This window comes from Poecilia reticulata, linkage group LG13 (genome assembly GCF_000633615.1).
Source record: "Poecilia reticulata strain Guanapo linkage group LG13, Guppy_female_1.0+MT, whole genome shotgun sequence".
Lineage (NCBI taxonomy): Eukaryota > Metazoa > Chordata > Actinopteri > Cyprinodontiformes > Poeciliidae > Poecilia > Poecilia reticulata.
This window is the reverse complement of record NC_024343.1, coordinates 22,034,801-22,055,064: the sequence shown is the minus strand read 5'-3', so window position 1 is coordinate 22,055,064 and position 20,264 is coordinate 22,034,801. Positions and strand designations below refer to the sequence as shown.

General features: G+C 37.8%; 1 protein-coding gene across 2 annotated transcripts in view; it reads left to right on the top strand.

Annotated features, from left to right (window-relative positions):
• Positions 1–2,294: 2,294 nt before the first annotated feature.
• ankrd13b (ankyrin repeat domain 13B) overlaps positions 2,295–20,264 on the top strand; it is a 46,391-nt gene continuing 28,421 nt past the window's right edge. Inside the window, exon 1 of one of the 2 annotated variants that reach the window (XR_535231.2) lies at positions 2,295–2,765. Coding sequence is in view for 1 of the 2 variants with exons in the window: in XM_008426047.2 (XP_008424269.1) it covers positions 2,553–2,765 (213 nt within the window). In the remaining variant the exon portion in view is untranslated. The remainder of the gene's footprint in view (positions 2,766–20,264) is intronic. The other variant, XM_008426047.2, reaches the window with a different exon arrangement.

The window sequence follows — 20,264 nt, the reverse complement described above, 5'->3', positions numbered from 1 at the left end:
CTTTGTCTGTATGGTAAGCTGTTTGAAACATTATTGGTTCGAAGTACGGTACCCCCCATTCCTTATCCACTTATTCCCATTTTGTCCCTTCATAGTTGAATTTTATACAAAATAAACTATTTTGTATCAATGTCATATGACATTTTAAAAATAAATTAAATATGTAAAATTCTATTTAAAATACTGAAATTTCAATTAATTTGTGCTCCAGTCAATTTTGGTTTGGTTTTCAAGCTATTCCACTCGTATCAAATATGTCAAGCTATAATCTGACATTATAGCTTATAGTCTAAGCCAAAATAGAAGTGAAGTAGATATTATTTGTTGGATAGCCATGTTTCTTTGCAAAGGTTTATTTATAAAATGTAACAAGTTACTGTCAGTTGTCAAAACAAGCAAACATGAGATTGGTGTCTTCTCTTTTGATTTTACTCTTCAGGGGTCGCCACAATAAATTATCCATCTCCAATTAGTCTTATTGTCTGCATTTGGTCCTCTCACACAAACCAACTTCTTTTCCTCTTTCACCACATCCAACCTTTGCATCCTTCTACCGATATGACCACAGTCTCTATATGACCACAGTCTCTCCTCTGAACATTTCCATACCTTCTCACTCTGGCTTCTCTGACTTTACCTCCAAAACATCCCAAAGAGAAACTCCACATGTTGAACTCGGCAGCCTCCAATTCTGCCTACTGTCTTTTCCTCGTCATCTCTGTCTCTAAACTATACAACAGCTCAGGTCTTGTACGCCTTTCCTTTCAATCTTTTGTCACCTATCCCAACCTGCTTGCACATGCTTCTTCACTCTTTTTCTACACTTTCTGTCACTCTGGATCATTATGCCTAAGTATTTAAAGTTCTATACCCTCTTTACGTCTACTCCCTGCAAGGTTAGCGTTGTGCTTGTGCCGCTCCTATTTACACACATGTATCGTATCTAGTTGTGACTAATCTGCAGCCTGTCCATCAACAAAAGCAATCAGGAAAAGGGCTTGGAGCCGATCCTTGATGCATTCCAAACTCCACCTTGAACGCCTCTGTCACTCCTACAGCACACCTCACTACTGTCTTACAGCTCTGATACATGTCCTACACCACTCTAATCTCTCTGCCAGTCCAGGCTTTCCCATACAAAACCACTGTAGATGACACAGTTTCATACCCAGAAAAGTCAAGTATGAGATGACTGGATTTGAAGCTGTGAAATGCTGCTCTTTTGCCCAACTAGTATGAGCACACGAGTCCCTCAACAAAAGCAAAAGTCCCACTAGTACTAGCCAAACAGTATTACTCTTTTTTGAAACACTAGTCAACAACCGGCTAAAACTATTCTAGTCTAAACAACAAATTGATTACAGGAAAATGTAAAATTTGTTTCCAGGAAAAAATAGGAGGATGTGTTTTTCTATCATATGCCTACTACACTACTGAGAGAAGGGAGCTGGAACAGAGTCTAAGGCTCACTGGGAAACTTGAGGGCAGATTTTATTAAACTTCTAAGTTGGGGTTTTCTATCAACTGATTTACATTTGATTAAACATTTGATTCACTCCAGACCACTCATGGACAAGTGTATCTACTATTTGTTTGCTTTGCCTTTTCTTGAAGGACTACTGTTCTCACCAAAGAGTCGATATTTTGCAAAAGAAAATCACTATTATGAGTTAGTTTTATTTTGTGTTTTTTAAGTAGTGCTCCAAAATATTTAACTGAGCAAACATCTGACTAGTGAAGTGTACAAGAATAACGTCTATCGTTAAGAACTATTATATACACCAACGGCTTGCCAGAACGTACCCAACATCCATGGGAGGACAGGGCGGGTCGATCCTGTCATTCGTAGCGTGGGCTGGATGAACCCCTAACCCTACAGGCATCAAGTTGCCCCAAATAAAAATTACAAGATGGAGACTGCCTAATACGATTGAGACTAAATATTTTATAAGTTTATAGCTGTCTATAGTCCTGTTTTGTCATCTATGTGTTCAAAACAGACTCACTAATCCATACATGTGACATCATTACTATATAAAACACACTAACTATCGCGTTTTTGTTGTTTTTAGTTAATAAATGAAAAGTGCAGCACATTCACAAATAATAATACAAAAATGGGCAACAAATGGGTTGTGCAGTCAATTTTTAAAAACGGGAAATTTGTTATTTTAATATCTTGTTATAGTCCTTTAGTCATGTGTTTTACTCACATCCCCGACAGCAGATTGGCTGAGTGTGAGCACTTTTTTTTTTTATTGCGGCTTGTCAGTGCATCTTTCTCAGTCACCACCACCGGATGGGAGGAGAGGCGGAGGATAGATGTGTTAGAGGAGGAAGAGGAGAGAGAAAGGCAAAGGAGTGGAGGAACGAGTCGAGAAGAACTCAAGGTGTATTATTTGAATCTGCTGAGACAATCAAGACAGGAGTGTTATCTTTTTTTCTCTATCTTTACATATTATTGAAAATTTCTCTTTTATTTCAAGGCGTGCGAGTGTCGGTTCGTTTACTCCTGACGCGTAAGGTTACACGCCTTTGGGCATCACCCGTCGATGAAGGATGGTGGGCACGACTATGTAGGGGTAATTTCACCACAAAGTATTTTTGCGAACTGTCGAGGAATAAACAAAGAGGAGGGGGCAAACTATGATCCGAGGATGATTTCTGCAAAGAAAACTCTGGAGGAGAGTCGTTATCCTGTCCACTATCTGGTGTGGCACAACAAGCACCGTCAGCTGGAGAAGGAGCTGGCATCCAGCGAGCAGGTAAGAGCGATCAAAGCCCTCCTATTCTGCCCCTCAGACATGGCCCTGTTTCAACATTCTCTCCCCGATGTATGGTTTTGCATTGCTGTGAAGGGGTGGTGGTTTCCACGCCAGTCGCGGAGCGTTTCACGTGAGGAACCTGGCCAATATTGGCGCAGTTAATTATTATCAGTGGGGTGGAGGGAGACACTTGTGGACTTTGTGAAACTGGAATTCATTCATGCAATGTTCCGATATGCATTAGGTGTCAATACACGCCACGAAGGCTACTGATGTTAGAAAAAAATATCCACCCTGCTTGTCTTTTTAAAATGCAGAAGTTGTATCTCGACTTTTTTTTTCTTTTTTTTTGCGCGCCCCCCCTCCACCCCCACGCACCTTGCAAATTCCCCTCCACCTCCACGCACCTTGCAAATTCGGAGTGGCGCGGGATGGTGTTCCACTGTGTAAATGAGTGTGTGGGTGTGTGTGTTTGTCACAGTCAGTGGCTCTTTATTTGTGTGCATACAAGCAGCATTATTGCCGTGTCTACTCCAAACTGTGCAGGCTCTCCACCTTCCCACCAGCATCCAGACCACTGGTGAGTGGGTGAAACAATGCAGATGCTGATGGATAATGTGGGCGAACAGTTGCCAGCCAGCACAAGGCGTATGAGCAATGAAATGCCATAAAATAGTACATTTATTTCCCTATGTGTGGCTTATGTTACTGTCAGAATTGTCCTTGGAGTCAATAAGCAGAGCACGGCAGATATACGAATTACACTATTTTGGTTGTGAGAGCCAGAGGGAGGCTAATCAAGAGCACTTGGGATTTTTTTTTTTCTAAATGCACTAAAGCACTGATCTATTACACATGAGATGCGCTGCAGGTTTTAGGGCTCAGCATTATGAAGACAGGACAATACACTTCATCACGTGTTCAGGTGGATTTACCCACACACACACACACACACACACACGCACACACACACACACACACACACACACACACACACACACACACACACACACACACACACACACTTATGCACGCTTGCCTATGTCTGCACACTTTTTCTTTTACCTTTTGTGCTCAAAATCCTATACCAAGAAGTGTCTTCATTTATACCACAGCTGTTTGAAACTATGATAAATATGTAACTCTGTTGCTTAAGATTACAGTCACAGTGACTAAGGAAAACATTTGGAGTTCACGTCTATATCAAACAGATTTTTGAAAAAGCTTAGAATGCCTGGCAGACGACTGACTGAAATCTCTAATGTAGAAGTTGGTGCTAAAAAGATTTTGTTGAGTGAAATATGTTTTGTAGCAGTTGCTGTTGATTCACCAAGAAACGTGCACTGACTATGAAAACACATAGTCAGTGCACGTTTGCACTGACTATGTGTTGAAAAAGGTACACTGAGAAAAAAATGCATTTGATTTTTTAATTCAATTTCTTTAATTGAAATGGTCAGCTCACTATGAGAAAACAGATTTTTTTTTTATTTCTAACCAAAGCATCTTGGACCTGAAACCATTACTGCCAGGGTTTGTCATTGTATGTCAGACTTACAATTTTTCTTTTTGCCATACTTTTCATTTCTTTTCTTCTTTGGGAAGTTTGATGATATTCCACAAATGTCCTGGAACAGAAGTCGCCAACAGGTCCATTAAATTACATTTATGTAGTTGCTTCCGGGGGTTTTGATGGGTGAGTGGATGCAGAACCTCTTCATAGAAAGGCAGCTCCGTCATAATGGAAGACCATGTAAATACTTTATATGGTCTTTAAGAATGTTTATGTACACCTTAGTTGGAGAATGGCTGCGCACAACACTGCAGGGTTCTTTGTTCAGTTTTTGATGAAGGTGAAGATAATCTTTGTTGATGGATGAAAGATAACAGTGGGCTTGTTCTGGAGAAAGTTCTTCAAGGACAACTGCTCAGAAGGCAGACAGCTGGTCGAGTCAGATCGCACTCAATGTTTGGGGCTTCGATTATAGAGGGTAGGGGGCAAAAAAGCATGAGTAGGGTGTGGCTGAGGATTGACCTGCGTAAAACAGTTTTTCCAAATGTGATTTTGTTTTATTGCAATCCGAAAAAGGATAAATAAAAAAATTTAATATGTGGTCCTAAATTTAACATGTAACTGATTTAGGTCAAACCAACCTGAAAGGACGCATTACTTTTAATCCATCTTTCACACTGTTAGATGTGACAACCTCAGAATTTTCCACTGAAAGAGGTAGGAAGATCAAATGCAAACACAATGGACAAAACAAGCACGGTAGATGCTGTGACTTCTGTTTCATTTCATTACTTCACACTCACACCTTTGTACAGAGTTCTAGGTTTCTGCTTTGTTTCTTCATTTACACTCCCTGATGAATAACATAATTTGAATGTGCAGCAATGCTTATCAGATCCAAATGTCACTTGGTGGTCACATAAAAATTACATTGGCAACAACGAAAGATACGATTTTTGCATAAATATTTGGACTTACGTTCTACATTGTGAAAGTAGCCTGAGATAATAACTCTAGGCAACTAGGCAAAAAGGTATGTCTGCTGTAAAATCTGTAATTTGATGCTGTGGTAGGTATCAGCGCTAAAACCCAAAGGAGCGAATGAACAGGGGGGGGGGGGACTGTACAACGGTTGGTTACCATGGAGCCTGAACGAAAGTTGATCAAGTATTTGTGACCAGGAAATAGCATTAAATTCTTTCGGTTACCATTTTATTTTTAAAGGGATGCAACTTCATTGATATCCACTAAAAAAGGCATTCGTTCATTATGTAATTTTCATGAATATCAAACTTCAGAAATCATGTTTCTGTAAAAGGCAGTTATTCATCCTCTGGTAATTTTGATGTGTCCTGCATTGTGTGTCACAGTAATTCTACAGGTTTACAATAATATCTTAATGGATTTCATGATAATTGCTAGTTAAAGGGAGATATGGTATATAAATTGACAGTTAATGGATTTTATCAACTTGAAAGCATTTTTCTTTTGAACCTTTGCGTTCACACACCTTCTGGACTAAACCTTGTGTGTCTAATTATTTCTGTCCTGGTATATACGTTTCTTTCTCTTTATTGTATTGTTGTATTGTATTTTTCTTTACTATTAATGTGCTTAGAAATAACTGTATATGGTATTAAATTAGATAGACAACAAAGTTGGAAGGTTTTGGTACTGTAAATCAACAAAAGGCAGGTTCCTATTGTGCTGGATCTAAAACTTTATGAAGCTACTTTGTTTTTAAAATACTTTCTGATTTTAGTTGCTACTACTGACATAAAGCACTAGAAAACTGGTTATGGTTAGGAAAACATGATTACTCTCATTAATAAAACCATTCTACGGAAACAAGCTGTAAAGTTGCCATGCGATGGACTGGTGACCTGTCCAGGATGCACCTCACCTCTTACTTGATGACCCCTGGAGCACCCCGCCGTACCTTCCAAGGGTAAATATGTTTAAATAATGGATGAAAAGTTGTCCCTTCATGTCTATCAACACCAGAACATTTATGTTTGCTATTTTTGAGGTCATTGTGAGATCCAATTATTTAAATAAAAGAACTTCAAGTATGTGGTTCAAGGTTCTGCCAACCCCCCATCATAGCATCGTAACCAACCATAATTCAAATGTATCTTCATAAATTTGCCGGTATTGTTCCACAGGTGTAGTATTTTTGGGAAAAGCACCAAGTGTTTTCAGTAAAGCCAATTGAGTGAGCTAAGAACTGTGACAGTCTGTTTTGCTGGTGCATGGAAATCTAAGAATGCCTTTGCAGTGAAAGCTACAGGCTGTGGTGTGGGGCAGTGGCTTCCAGTAAATCTAACAAAGAAGTATTCATTATATGCTTTCTCTAAATTTTCATAATGAGATGCCATAATTCCAAGTAATGTTTTATATATGTGTGGGTTATTACTGAAGTAAAACTTTAATTGGTTAGATTATTCATTACAATGAAAGGCATCCAAGGTAATTGGCGAACAGCCATGGTAATTTACTGAACTGAATGGTAAAAGTCGTAGTTTCAAGCTCCTTTTGGGAACTGTAAAACTGTAGCTTGTATTTTTGTTTTTAAAGCAACTTTAAAAAAAAAAAAAAAAACTAAAGAGACTTTCTACAGAAAACGTGTGGAAAGTCTCAAGAGATTTTGCTCTTTCTTTTTGTTTAGTTTTTTGGTGTGCTGATTTTTTTTTGTTGATTTTTTTCATGTCAGCTCCTGGCCATCCCAACTCCTGAGGCTCATAATTAGGTGTTTCCATCTTCGCATCAGTTATGAGCAGCTAGCAATATGCTGCCCACATTATGTTTCATGGGGACTGTTTGGAACGACACGGAGTCATCTAATAAACAAGAAAATCCAGACTACTGCATATTAAAAAGTAAAAACTGCTAAAGATATCTTTTTCTCAATCTTGGTAATTCCCCCTATTCAGTAAGGTATTAGGCTGTGTGACAAAGCAGGTCGTGAATGAAAGCTTTGTCTCTTTTCGCCACCCTGTTTTCTCTGTTTGACTTTCTACATCAGGTTGTGTATTCACATTTGCATTGCCATTTTAACTGTGAAGTAGAAAAAGTTCTTTTGCATGTTTAAACATTTCACATGCATTAAAAGCTCATAGGTGAGACTAAACATAAAATTACTATATAGCAAACATCAGATTTCAGAAATCATTGATCATTTATGTACTTTTCAGTTAACTGTGAGTGCTGAAATGATCTTGGACAGTAAACATAACACACCCCAAATCCAAGGTTTTGTCTTTAAAAAAAAAAAAAACCCTGGAAAACCCCACACAGATACTGGCAGATGCAAAGTAGTGTTTTGGATAACTGGCACGTCATTGGCTTATTTCAATTTAAATACAGTTTTACAACACAAGAAAACAAATTTAGTCATAACAAACTCCATGACCTGGAATAGAAAAAAAATGAATACGAGACTGGTACTACAATATCCATCCATTATCTTTACACCCTTGTCCCTTAGTGGGGTCGGGAGGGGTGCTGGTGCCTATCTCCAGCCAACGTTCCGGGCGAGAGGCGGGGTTCACCCTGGACAGGTCGCCAGTCTGTTGGTACTACAATAATGTTTAGTAAATCTAAATTATTACATGCTCAAATACATAAATCAGGACAATATGTCATTTCTCAAAGTTTGACTGACGCTTAGTTGACCTTTCATGCTGTAATTAACCAGGACACTGCATGACATGGGTTGAGTAAGTTCTAGCTAGACTTAGATTCCCATGTTTAGATTTAGAAATCTCCAACCATACTAATATGGGCCACCGACCTACATTTCACAGTAACCTACTATTACTAAGGAGGTCAACTGGATGAAACGCAAACATTGGGATGGCTAGACTACATTCATGTTTATCTCCATCTGCAGCAATTTCCACATTCATTAGTGAAGTTGTGTCAAAAGTACGCTCAAACTTGTTAAGAAATTACTAGCAACTTTTATGTTACCTCTAATGATTCCTTTAAAATAAGAAAAAAAAAGAAGTAATATGGGAAGCACTAAATTAAACTAGTTAATCAATTAATCTCGTAACTTTGTGAACCAATTAATCGGTCATTTATCTGACTTTTGCTATACCCTTCAGAAAACATTGCTATCACACATTTTAAAGACCAGGAGTTTAATGCTACAATTTTTTTTTACTTTCAGTCAAAGATAAGAATATATCCTTCAAAGACAATGAGAAAGTCACCATGAGCTGACAATTGAATCAAAGTTTAAATCTAATTTTAATATACACAATTTTAATGATTACAGTCAGAAATAAATCCTTGACTTAACGTATCAAGGAAATATGTGAAAGGAATGTAACATGAAAGTGGCCATTTTATTCATGTTAAATGGGATTTTGTCTTGTAATAGTATCTGCAATGCTAACAACAAACTAAAGTATAATTTTCAAATCAAAATATAAAAATTGGTCAGATTTTCTTTAATTAACTGTGAGTTTTGCTTCCTGTGTTTTCTGGCTTTGTCATCTTTCTGGCTTTGCCTCAGAAAGAGACTACTAAGTACTGCCAGTTTTGATCAAATCAAATTTAAATATCAGATATACTGTGACTAAAACATTTAGAATCTTATTCTGCGTTCCGTTAGTGGGAAAACGGAGGGCTCATCCCGTCACTTGACATACTGTCCAAACTAAAGTAAGTTTTTGACCCACTTTTAGGGAGAGGAAAGCCAGATGTTATGAACAGCTCTGACACAAAAACAGACTGGAGAGAGGAGTAGATCAAGTGCATCAATTTATTATAATGACAGAGTGTGCTTTGATAGCATCCATGACATCACATTATACAGCACGCATTAAGATGTCACTTTACAGTCGTATTCTGACAAGCTAAGTTATGAAGGCAATAATGTGTAGCTGTTTCATCATAGTTCTTCTTCTCTGATAGCTTTGGTGGCTCTCAGTTGATAACAAACAATGAACTAAGCATGGTTGCATGGCTCTCTGGGTAAAAAGTAATATACAGATCTCTCTGTTTCAGAACTTCATGTCCAAGATCTACTTAAATGATGGCTCTACATATTCATTTCAATTTGCCACTTTCATGTATATGAAATATCCAGCAGTGTTTCTGATTGTTTGATTTGAAAAACTTAGTGACTCGATGCTGTGACTATCAGCTTATACTTTGTTTCATGCAAAACATGAACATGTTATTCAGAAGAGTAATATTATTGTATTTGGTACTAAATCTGAGCTTGTAAAAAAACTGTGTTAGAGACCATTCAAACTTGTGTCCAGTTGGGAAAATATATAATTGAACCATCCTCTCTGTGGTGGAAACACGATTAATATTTAAATAACCTAAATATTTTTTTTTACCTTTTATCAAAAATAAGCAACTTAATATTTGGGCATATGTAGTGCTCTGTGATGTACTGGAAACTTGTCCAAGGTGTACCTGTCATTGGGTGAGACTTAGAAGGGTCAACCCGTCAATGACCTTCTAAAAAGTTAAAAGCATTTGGCAAATCCTAACAAACACTGGACATCAATGATTATGTTGTACTTCAGTCATGACTTACACAAGTAGCTAGATTAAGTTGAAAGTCACTGTCAGCAAAAGCAGTAGCCCTTATGAATGAGAACATTAGTATACGTTGGGAAAATAAAAAGCTTTTATTAGCTGGTAATTAGTTAGCCTGTCATCGGCAGAGGTATGGTCTGCTGACAGCTGCTTTTCAGAAATCAAAAGCAGCTTTTGCCATTTTGGTCTGTTGTTCCATAAAGGCTGGTGCTCCTTTAGTCTCCAAAGTATGTCTTTGTATTCTTCATGAGCGACTAGCACTGTGCTGCAACAAGTGGGACAGGTTTGAAAAAACTCCGATCACTATCTGCTGTGTATCTCACAAAAAAAAAAAAGATACAATACTGTCGAAATTATATGATGGAAAACATAAACAAAATCCTAACCTTTTAAAACCTTGGTATATCATGTTACCAGAAACATAACTATGCTTTTTTTAAATTTTCTTCCATCAGAGGAAGAAAATAAGAGGAGCATAGTGTTGGTTTTATAGTGTTTACAGGAAATGACAGTGTGTAAAACATTTCACACTGGATTTTCTAAGCTCAGCCTTATAAAATCTTATTGTGACTCCTGACCTGTCGCACTTGAAGATACTAGACTGTTCGACTTGTTGCTGCAGCAGGATCATGTCAGAGAAAGCAATTGATTCAACATTACAGTGGACAGAAAGTTGTGGGTGTTAATGATCTTATTCAGACAAGAGAATACAAAGATGAGGATAAAAAGAGAGCTGTGGATGTCCTCATGGCTGGACAAAAGATGATTAGATTAAACAATAGTCCTAGCAGCAACTATGCTGTACAGTTTTCTCAGAAAATTTCAGTTGTCTTTAGATTTGCCTTATGTTGCTTTTGCTTAATAGCCATAGACCTCAGATTTAAGCTTATGACCAGATTTGTTTGTTTTTCGAAAAACAAACAAACAAAAAACTAAGCTAGTTTTTTTTTTAATCTACTTCATAGCAAGTTCTCCATGAAGACATTTTCTTACCTGATGACAATACTACCATTTCAACAGGCTCAAGATATAAAGAGTGACTTAAGGATTAGCCGCTAGAAACTGGTAACAAGCAACAGTGTTATTTAATATATATTTGAAAAAATATTTGATGAAACAAAATTTATTTATGTTACCAAGATAAATAAATTGTATTATCTAAGGTTTTCTTTCAGGTGAAGATCTAACAGCACTTGGGAAGGGAGCAACATCTACCACACAAATTAGTTTAAATCATTGAGCAGCAATGTCCGTCCACCTTTTTGTGTTCAGTCTCCATGGTAACCAAATGTTGTACTTGTCAGTGGGTTGCAGTAGACTCTAATCATTTTATGGCCTATGGGATGTGCTTACAGAAACTTCACACACACATGTAGCTTGCCAGTCATCAACAAGACATCTTAGAGAAAGTCAGATTTTTAGCCTAACATGACAAACCCATATCATATAGTAGGTGGTGTTTAGTCTGTGTTGAGTGCTTGACTTTTGATTTAGCTAAGTAAACACGTGAGATCTGAAACAGTAATATATGTCTGTAGTCTGAACAAAAACTGGTAGCAGGAGGAATGGAATAATAAATGCAGTCACACAGTTAAGCACAGAGAAAATATGTACAACCAGGAAGGAAGGAAAACAAACTGTGGAGTGAGGGAGAGGATAACATATTTAGCAAGTGAGAAGAAATGAATCCCAAGAAGTGAAGAAGGAACAGACAAACTAAGCCAGGGAGTGATGGAAAAAACTTTAAAGTAATACGTAATATATACTGGAGAAAGACAGAATGTGTAGAGGAAGTAACAACGGTCCCTCAGCCATGAGCAGAGTCTGTTTTTATCTAGAAATAGAACCATCTAATTGATAGAGAACAGGACTATTTGAGTAGCGATGGTCTGTCTAAGGGCAAAGGCAGGAAATGACATGAAGTTTTCTCAAGTGTTGCTTCCTGCCCGCGTCTCTGTTTGACCCTCATCTCTACCCTTCACTCTGTATTCCTTAATTATGACATCTTCAGCACGAAGCCGATGTCAGATCAGCGCTATAAAATCCCTCTCTGTGCTGCTGGCTCAAGGGAACAGGGCCATGATTTAGCCTTATGTTTTCCTTGCTTTCACTCCTGTCCTGAACGACTCTGTCAACCACTTGAGTTCTGCATGCACCTGTCTTCAAACATCTCCACTTTCTGTCCTTCGTCTGTCTCTATGTGACATGTATTTAGTTTTTCTTACAGTTCCCCTCCCGCCCCCAACTCCTCCTATCCATCGTTTTCTTGCGAGGCCCCATTCATCCGTCCCTACTTGTCTTTTTTTCCTCACTTCAATTAAATCTCAGTCAGATTTCAGCACAACAAAGCAAGGATACTATTGCATGAGAGCTTGAACAGAGCAGATTTTGTCACCAGTATTTTTTAACACACAGAAAAAACAATTTAAAAAAACAATAATCAGCCATGGGATTTAGGCATTTAAAGGCAGGACTTGAGGTCAGAGCTTCATCTCTCTGAACTTTTTCTGGTGTACTCTACTTTGGTGCCTGTTTTTTGTTATATAAGACAACACAGACATAAGACTTTATTTGGACTTGCTGCTGCTCAGCATAGGAGCACGTGTCCTAATATAAACTGCTATCAAACTTTGAGCTGCTCAGGAGACAGTCTGGCTTATCTTCAGGAAGGGAAACTTAACAAGAGCGGTGTGCAGAGTCCGGTTCCTTCCATCCATGAGCCTCTGTTCCCCCTCAAAGCAGCATGCATTTGTATTTAGCTACCTTGTGTCACCTTTTGATGCAAATACAGCCACAGATCTTTTTGAGCATGTATGTACCTGACTTACACATAAATATCAAGTATGCAAATCTGAAGGAGGCTTGTTGTAGAGCATCTGCTCATATCAGAAGAAATCAGAGGTTCAGGCTTCTGATCAAGATGCCTATATGGAAGATAATGGATGGATGAAGCTTTATAGAACTTAATATTCAATGGTTTGTTGGGCATAATATTTTATACCAGTTCAGACTTTTTTGTTATGTTCTTGTAAATGAATCAGTTTGGAAATGAACTTAGAGGTCTTTAATTTTGGGGCTAGTTGTGGAGTTTGGAACATTACCTGATAGAAATGATGGTGAAAGATTATAAGGAAGAAAAAAAAGGAGGCAATGTAAGCATGTTCTTGCCATTGGTACAAACATCTGTTAGGTTTCTGTAGTTGAGTTTCTTCACATCCAAATGTGATGATGGAGGTTTTACGTAAAAGGTGGTAAGAAGTTTGAGGGCTACAGTTGGCTCTAGGGCACTACACACTGCCGCCAAGGCATGTTTTCATTTAATACCCACCCACTACCGTTTCATGCCATCCTACTTTAATTTCTAACCCATCAAGAAACCATTTCACACCCATGCACTTAATGAGTAATGAGCAGCAAGTAATTTAATGCAATTTCATCTATAACACGTGACGTTTTATCTCCTGCAGAAGTAGGAGATGGATGGTGATAGCAGCTACTTCTCTGGTTACTGCATCAGATTTTTAATTAGGCATTGGGAAAGAAGTATGTTAGCTGTCAGCTGCTTCTGCTATACAGCTGGATTCAGATGAATTGCTATGGAGACACAAACAAAAACAACACTTACAATAGACTATGAGAAGATTAAAGAAAATTGTTTTAAAAAGGAACGACAAGTACAGGCTGATAGATGCTTGTTTTAAAAATATCCAAAGTCCAAAACGTCCAGATAATCTTAAAGGTGATTTCTTTCAATACTGCTGTATTGTCATTTGCGATGCCTTGTTTCAGACATCCTGAATTTAGTGAATACAGTAGCTTTGTACGTTGCGATATCCTATCACAAAGATTTGAAAACGTTGAACACCATATTGAACTAAGAAAAGCATCATATCTTAAAATAAATAAAAGGTAAACACAACCTCCTTCTACTAAAGACAATTCAAACCCAAAAAGTCATAGATTTTAACACATATTTCAGTAACAATGCAGTGCCAAATTTTTTATGGAAAGATTAGTGGCTAGTTTTGGTTTTGATAATGTTTTATAGCTGATGCCGAGTCCATTCACCCATTTACCAAGAGAAACTTACATTTTGTAGCAATATGTTGCATTTTCATCTCAACTTACTTACATTTGTAGTAAACAAACCACTTCATACCCATGAACTTCTGTTAATCAGTTCACAAATGTTAGTGGTTGATTATAATAAGGTATTGATGATAAATAGTCATAGTGAATTATTAAATCCTATATATAATTTCATTTTAATTATCTTATTTTAAAAAGAGTTTATATTACTCTATGTTTCCTTTGAAAAAGTTAAAAGTCTGTTCTACCAATTGCATTCATTGCAACAAATGTCCTCACAATAACAGAACATTTTGGTAAAATTTAAACAATTACATCTGCCAGACTTGTGAAATATGCCAGGCACAACTGTAAGAAAAACTTTTCACACAATAACTCGATGGATGGTTGGTACAAAAAGTCCAGTGAAAGACGGTTTGATTTTGTCCTGGAAAAAAAAATTGGATTTGAAGTGATGGAATATGTTAAGTAAAGTAACTGCAAGTGTGTGAAATGAAGGACAGCAGTAACATTATCTCTTAAAAAGTAACCTTTCTGGTACATTTTACATTTTAATGTTGACACTATCATGGCAGAGTTCTGGCAGACACTGAATTAAACTTAAAAGGCTCACTTGGTTTTACTGGTATCATTGTGCATTTAATTCTTTAATCAAATTTTGATAGAAATGAAGTGAGCTTTAACCCCAAAAACATCTTTAAAGTTTGAAGTACGTTTCCTTTCTCTCTATAACTTATGAATTCTACAAAAATGTGGTTCCTGACATTTTCCGCCAGCTTAAATTCAGCCGAAGGCAATGTCTGCAGCGTATGCATGTTAAAACAGGCAAGCAGTTTTCAAAAGTGTTATTGAATATAGAAGCCAAATCAATATCGTGACATTTCTAAACATATGGATTCGTCGAGCAGCCTCCCTCCTCGTGTTCAAGGGGAAATGCTAATTGTGTTGTTACCACCCATTTAAGCTTCGGGAGGCTCTTGAACTTGACAAGTCGGAAGCAGACTGTCCTAGAAAAGGATGACCCTTTGATTTCATTATCAGCCCAGGCTCACTGCAGCTGTGTCTTGCCGGATCATTTGGTTTTTATCTAATTCATCTCATTGACATGCACAAAGAAGGCAACAGCTGTGCTGTTTACCTTAAAGAGGCTATGTTATGTAATTAAACACATAATCTACCTGCACTATTGAAATAAACTGTTTATGCTACGAGAGTCAGCCTTCCGTGGTTTTATGATGAGAGGTGTCGGCTCGGCGCGCTAAACAGGTGTCAGCACCCTTCAGATAACCACCGTCTTCCTCCTCGCTCCCGCTGCCGTTCCGCCGGGTCAATCCGCATCGTAGCGGCGTCTTCATCCTTCTCTCCACTCCTCTTTTTATCTCGCCATCTGTCTGTTGAGCTGTCAGCCGAAACTGGCTCTGATGCTAAACAGATGAAGTGCGGTGAGAAACAGAAACATTAAATATGCCGCAATGTGGGTCAGTGTTTTCACTTGATGGTTTGGTCTTTCTTTTTGTTCCTCCACTGTTCCGATTCTCGGGCCTCGAATGCCTTTGTGCGAGCGGAGATGCACTGCGGCTGAGTTAAGTCGAATGCCAGACGTTTCGAGAGATTTTGTTCTTCACTCTGTTCTCCCTCAGTCATTGTTGACGTAGGTTTAGCACTGTCCTTTTCATCTAAAAGCAGTGATTAGCATTTAACTGCAGTCCAGCGTTTGTCTACCTCCCATCAGGATGGACATCAAGAGGTGAAAAGGAAGGCAGGGGAAGGAGGAACAAGTTATTTTTATAGCACCACCCCCTGATGGGTCTCTTATGCGCCCCATGCACAAACATTTGGGAAGACTGTTGCGTGTATAAGCACATTTTTTACATACATGTGTGTTGTGTTTTTTTTTTTTTTTTTTTATGAAAGATTGATGTCGGCCTAAGTACCTGCCAAGCTGCATCAGGCGCAGCACATGCTGAGCGGGAGAGAGGAGGGAGAGAACAGAGGAGGAAAAGAAGCAGATGCCACAGATAGAGATGCCTATCAATAATGCAACCCCCAGTGAGCTCACAATTGGAGGAGGGCAGGAACAAATGAGGCAGAGAGAGGGACCATTGATGAAGAAATAAGGAGTTGTTTTGGATACTTCTACAAGATGATGTTGGCTATGGAAAAAGACTCAAATTATGTAACTGTGGAAAAATTAGAGAAAGCAAAGCGAGAATGAAGAGTGGATGAATGGTGAGATTAGAAATTAGGATGACAGAAAAGAAGCATAAAGACATAGCTAAAAAAATAAAAAATCCCTGAAACAAAGAGTATACATAAAATGAATATGATTAATAACAATAATCCTGATGCCTTCTGCTGGCTTAACTCACTTGTTCATGTTTGCTGCTAAATATACAGATCCCTCTGCTACCATTGGCATTTCTGGAGGAGATGTGTAAAAAGGTTTAAAAATAAAAGGCAGCTGATGATCCCAAGATGCACCTCTTTGCTGCATTTTTCCAAACGTGAGCTTTGGAGATATTTTCTTTTTACCCCTGTTACCATCTTGCTTCTGCTGCTCATGGTGGATTTTTATATGTTTCAGCTATTTATCTGACTGTAAATATGGAAAAGGGGCTACTTTTGTAAAGGAATTTTCTGACCAGCACAAAACTGACCTGCTTGTTTGATATGTTTTTGTTTTGTTAAGAATGACTAAGGGTGACTGGCTTTTGTCATGTCATAGCTTCCGTACGTTGCAAGATTTAGTACACCTCTTGAACTTTTTAGTAATTTTTTCACATTAAAACCACAAAACGTTTAACACGGAGCAATCATTGGATCATGGATTCAATTTTCACCTTTTCAAAACATGCCATCGTTTTCCTTCTAATTCATGATGATACTTTGTCTTGGTCTGTTATACAGAATCTCAGTGACTTACACAGAAATCTGAACTTCAAGGGCGGCTGGTACTTTTTCAGGCATTTATACCCCTGGGAAAGAGTTAACCATGGATTCCTAATTTAATGATCACAGCAGCAAAAATTTATTGAAAATAAAAATAAAATTGATGCCAATAAGGGTGCCACCAGAAATTTTGATAAATCAAATCATTTTTATGTTGTTTTTTTTTACACTTTTTCATCTGACACAATGGATGTACAAAGAAATTGTGACACGTAACACTACTTCATAAACATAAAAGTTGAATTTGCAGGATTTTTACACATATATTCAAGGGTGTCAATAAGCCTTGAGAGTGATTTATTTCTAATTTATTCTGTACTGTAAAGGTATTGGCAGTCAGACCACTCAACTTGTGATAACACACCACAGAAAGCCAATAAAGACATTACCAGAGCAGTGTGAACCAGACTAAACGCTCTTTATTTGATAAATAGTCTGCTTCTCATTGAAATCCTGGAAATTGCGTCAGCACTCCCTCGGTAGTATGAAGCCAAAGTGAGCCCAAAACACTCTGTCTGCAGCCCTGAGACTCTGGGCTGGAGAGACGTTCACACATCAGTAGTTTTAATTTGTCTAATCGAACCTGTGGAAATACAAAAGACTCATGGGTGAAAAAACTGGCGCAAGATTTACATCTATTCTTTTGCCTTACATTGGTTTGAGCAAAATGCCAATATGAAATTTAACACTGCTTCACCTTGCTGTTGCTTGATTGCATGCAGCCTTTAATTGCCAAAGAAAAAGAATACAGGTTTCAAAAGATAATATTAATGAATAAGAGAAAAAGCTGTTGACACAACAGGGATCACATGACTCTGACCACATGACCTCAATCAGATTTCTTTTTAGACTTTGACTTAGAATTTTCAACACCTACTGTATATACCATCATTATTTTTGTTCATTTTTCTTAAGCCATTCAGAACTCGCCACGTTACAACCAGTACACTGATTATTAAAAGCTTTATTTTCAAGGAGAATTGTATCTCTGATACGCAGAAAACTTTTTTTGCACTTTTTTATTGTAAAGTATTACAACAATGCAGACTTGAAGTAACAAATGCATGAACTCATTTTTCTTAATCACTTGAGACAGAATATTTTGAATTTTGGAGGTGAAAAAAAGAAGCATTAGAAACCTGTTTAATATGGGGTTTAAATAACACAACCTTTTCAAAAATGACACCTAGTTTTTTTTTTTTTACTTTACTGGAGCCTAAATAAACGCAGTCAAAAACAAGCGACTGACTAAGCAGTTTGTGTTTTATAGGCTCCCGTCTCGTCTGAATTTAAAAGCAGAACATTCAAAGTCATTCTGGTTTTAATGTCTTAAAGGAGCGCCTGTTGTCTACCTAACTGATTGGATTCATCAAGATTTGTGCATAAATGTAACTCAGTATTATCGGTATAGCACTGTAAATTTATGCTATGCAGTCTAATCATTTTCCCCGTTCAAAGCGCAGATATAACAAAGAGATTTATCTCTTCACAGATCATCATTTTTCACTGTCGTTACTGGTGTTCTGTGGTGTATTATTACAATCTATGTGATAAAAGATTTTCTACAGGATACTAGTGTATGTTTGTTAGAGGAACCTTTTTTTCGTCATATAATCTGTGAGTGACTAGTATATTGTTGTCCATTCTTACTGTTTACCTGGTTATTGTTTAAGCCTTCAACATTTTCTTCCCTTTAGACGACTAAAACTAACTGCATCCAATAATGAGGATGTTTAATTACTATTCTGCCAGAGCCAGAAACTCACGTGACTTCCTGGAAACATAAAAGAAAATTGTTTCATCTCTTACAGCAAGTCATAAAATCTGCAGTAAAACAAGGTCTGGACAGCCTGTTGTCTCACTGCTATAACTTATTAAGATAGGGCTGAGATAAGGTTATTTGTTCCACCTTATCTTTATATGGCAAGTTAGAATTTGGGACATTATTGACCAAGTGATCGATTTACTCTCTGTGTGAAAAATGTTAGAAACGCCTCTCTGTCAGTCTGTGCTACACACTGCTACTCCAGCTTTATATTTAACTTGGAAAGCCGTGAATTAGCTCGACAAAACCAAAGCAGACATTCCGCTTTACTCTGTGAAAGTAGTTTATTCCCACACACTGTCAATTTTACTGGTGAGTGGAAACTAAGAGATTACCTGGAATGACATCATGTTTCCTCTTTGAAACCTGAATCGCACAAGTGAAACGGAGCCAGCGAAACTCTGTGCGCGGTTGTGTGTGTGTGTGTGTGTTTGTTTAAAAGAAACAGAAAGAGAAGACTGTCGACAGAGTGCACGGCCCATTAGTTGTAAACAACTGTATTGCCTCCTGAGAGTTCCTATCTTGTTAATGTGAGAGGAGGAGAGTTCTTCATCATGATTTAATGAACTGCATGTTCTGTTTTTCAACTTAACATTGCTCCCATCTGAATGAGTTATTATGTCAGTATGTCTGCAGGTCAGGGTGTAGTGCTGGAAAAACCTTTCCTTTTAGTTGGCTTCAGTGATCCTTCTGAGTCATTTTGTCTTGCCTGCTCAAAGTGCCAAAAACCAGAGGAACTAAAAACTGCAGATCATTAAATGGCCACCGGGGGCAGACTACAAAACAGCAGGTGGCCCTCATTTTTGTGATCAGGCTGCGAAATACATGGTAATTGTTATATCGTTAAGCTTGTGGGGATAGGAATAAATAATTCTGTTTCTTCCTCCGTCTCTTTTAGCTGCTTGCATGCTCGTATACAGAGGACCGACTTTGGACACCACTGTCCTAGACCAACAAAAAAATGCTGTTGTGGAGGGACTTCATCAGAGATGTTGAACTGATTAAATGTTTTCAAGATTTTAACTCAATGCTACCAATTTAAAACGGTTTCAGATATATTTTTAAATTTAAATCCACCTGTGTCAAAAGAGGAACTGACCAACGTGTGAAAATATACTTTGCAAGTGAAAACCATGGCTGTTAAGCTCACAATGTGATCATCTTTCCCGAGCTGCAAGTGAGAGTTTGATGCTCACTGCTTCGGTGTTAGTTTGCGATCAAAAAGAACCAGCAGTTTTAGAGCTCTCAATATTTTTTCTTTTATCTTCAGGTTCACGTACTTCAGTTCAGTTTACAGCATATCATGTCAGTCAAAATAAGAAGAAGGAGAATCTCCATTTCATCTGAACCACCTGGCTTTTAAGGGATTGGCTTCGACTAATTAGAAGGGTGGAGACATTCACATTTCCAGAAAGAAAGAACAAACATTTGCACTAAACTATCCCTAAAAAAATGTCTACACAGTTACAATTAACTCAAACAAAAAACAATCCGGATCCAAACAAAATCAAAAATACATCTCTCCTCCCTCTCAGAATATGGATTTTCCCAATGAGGCTGA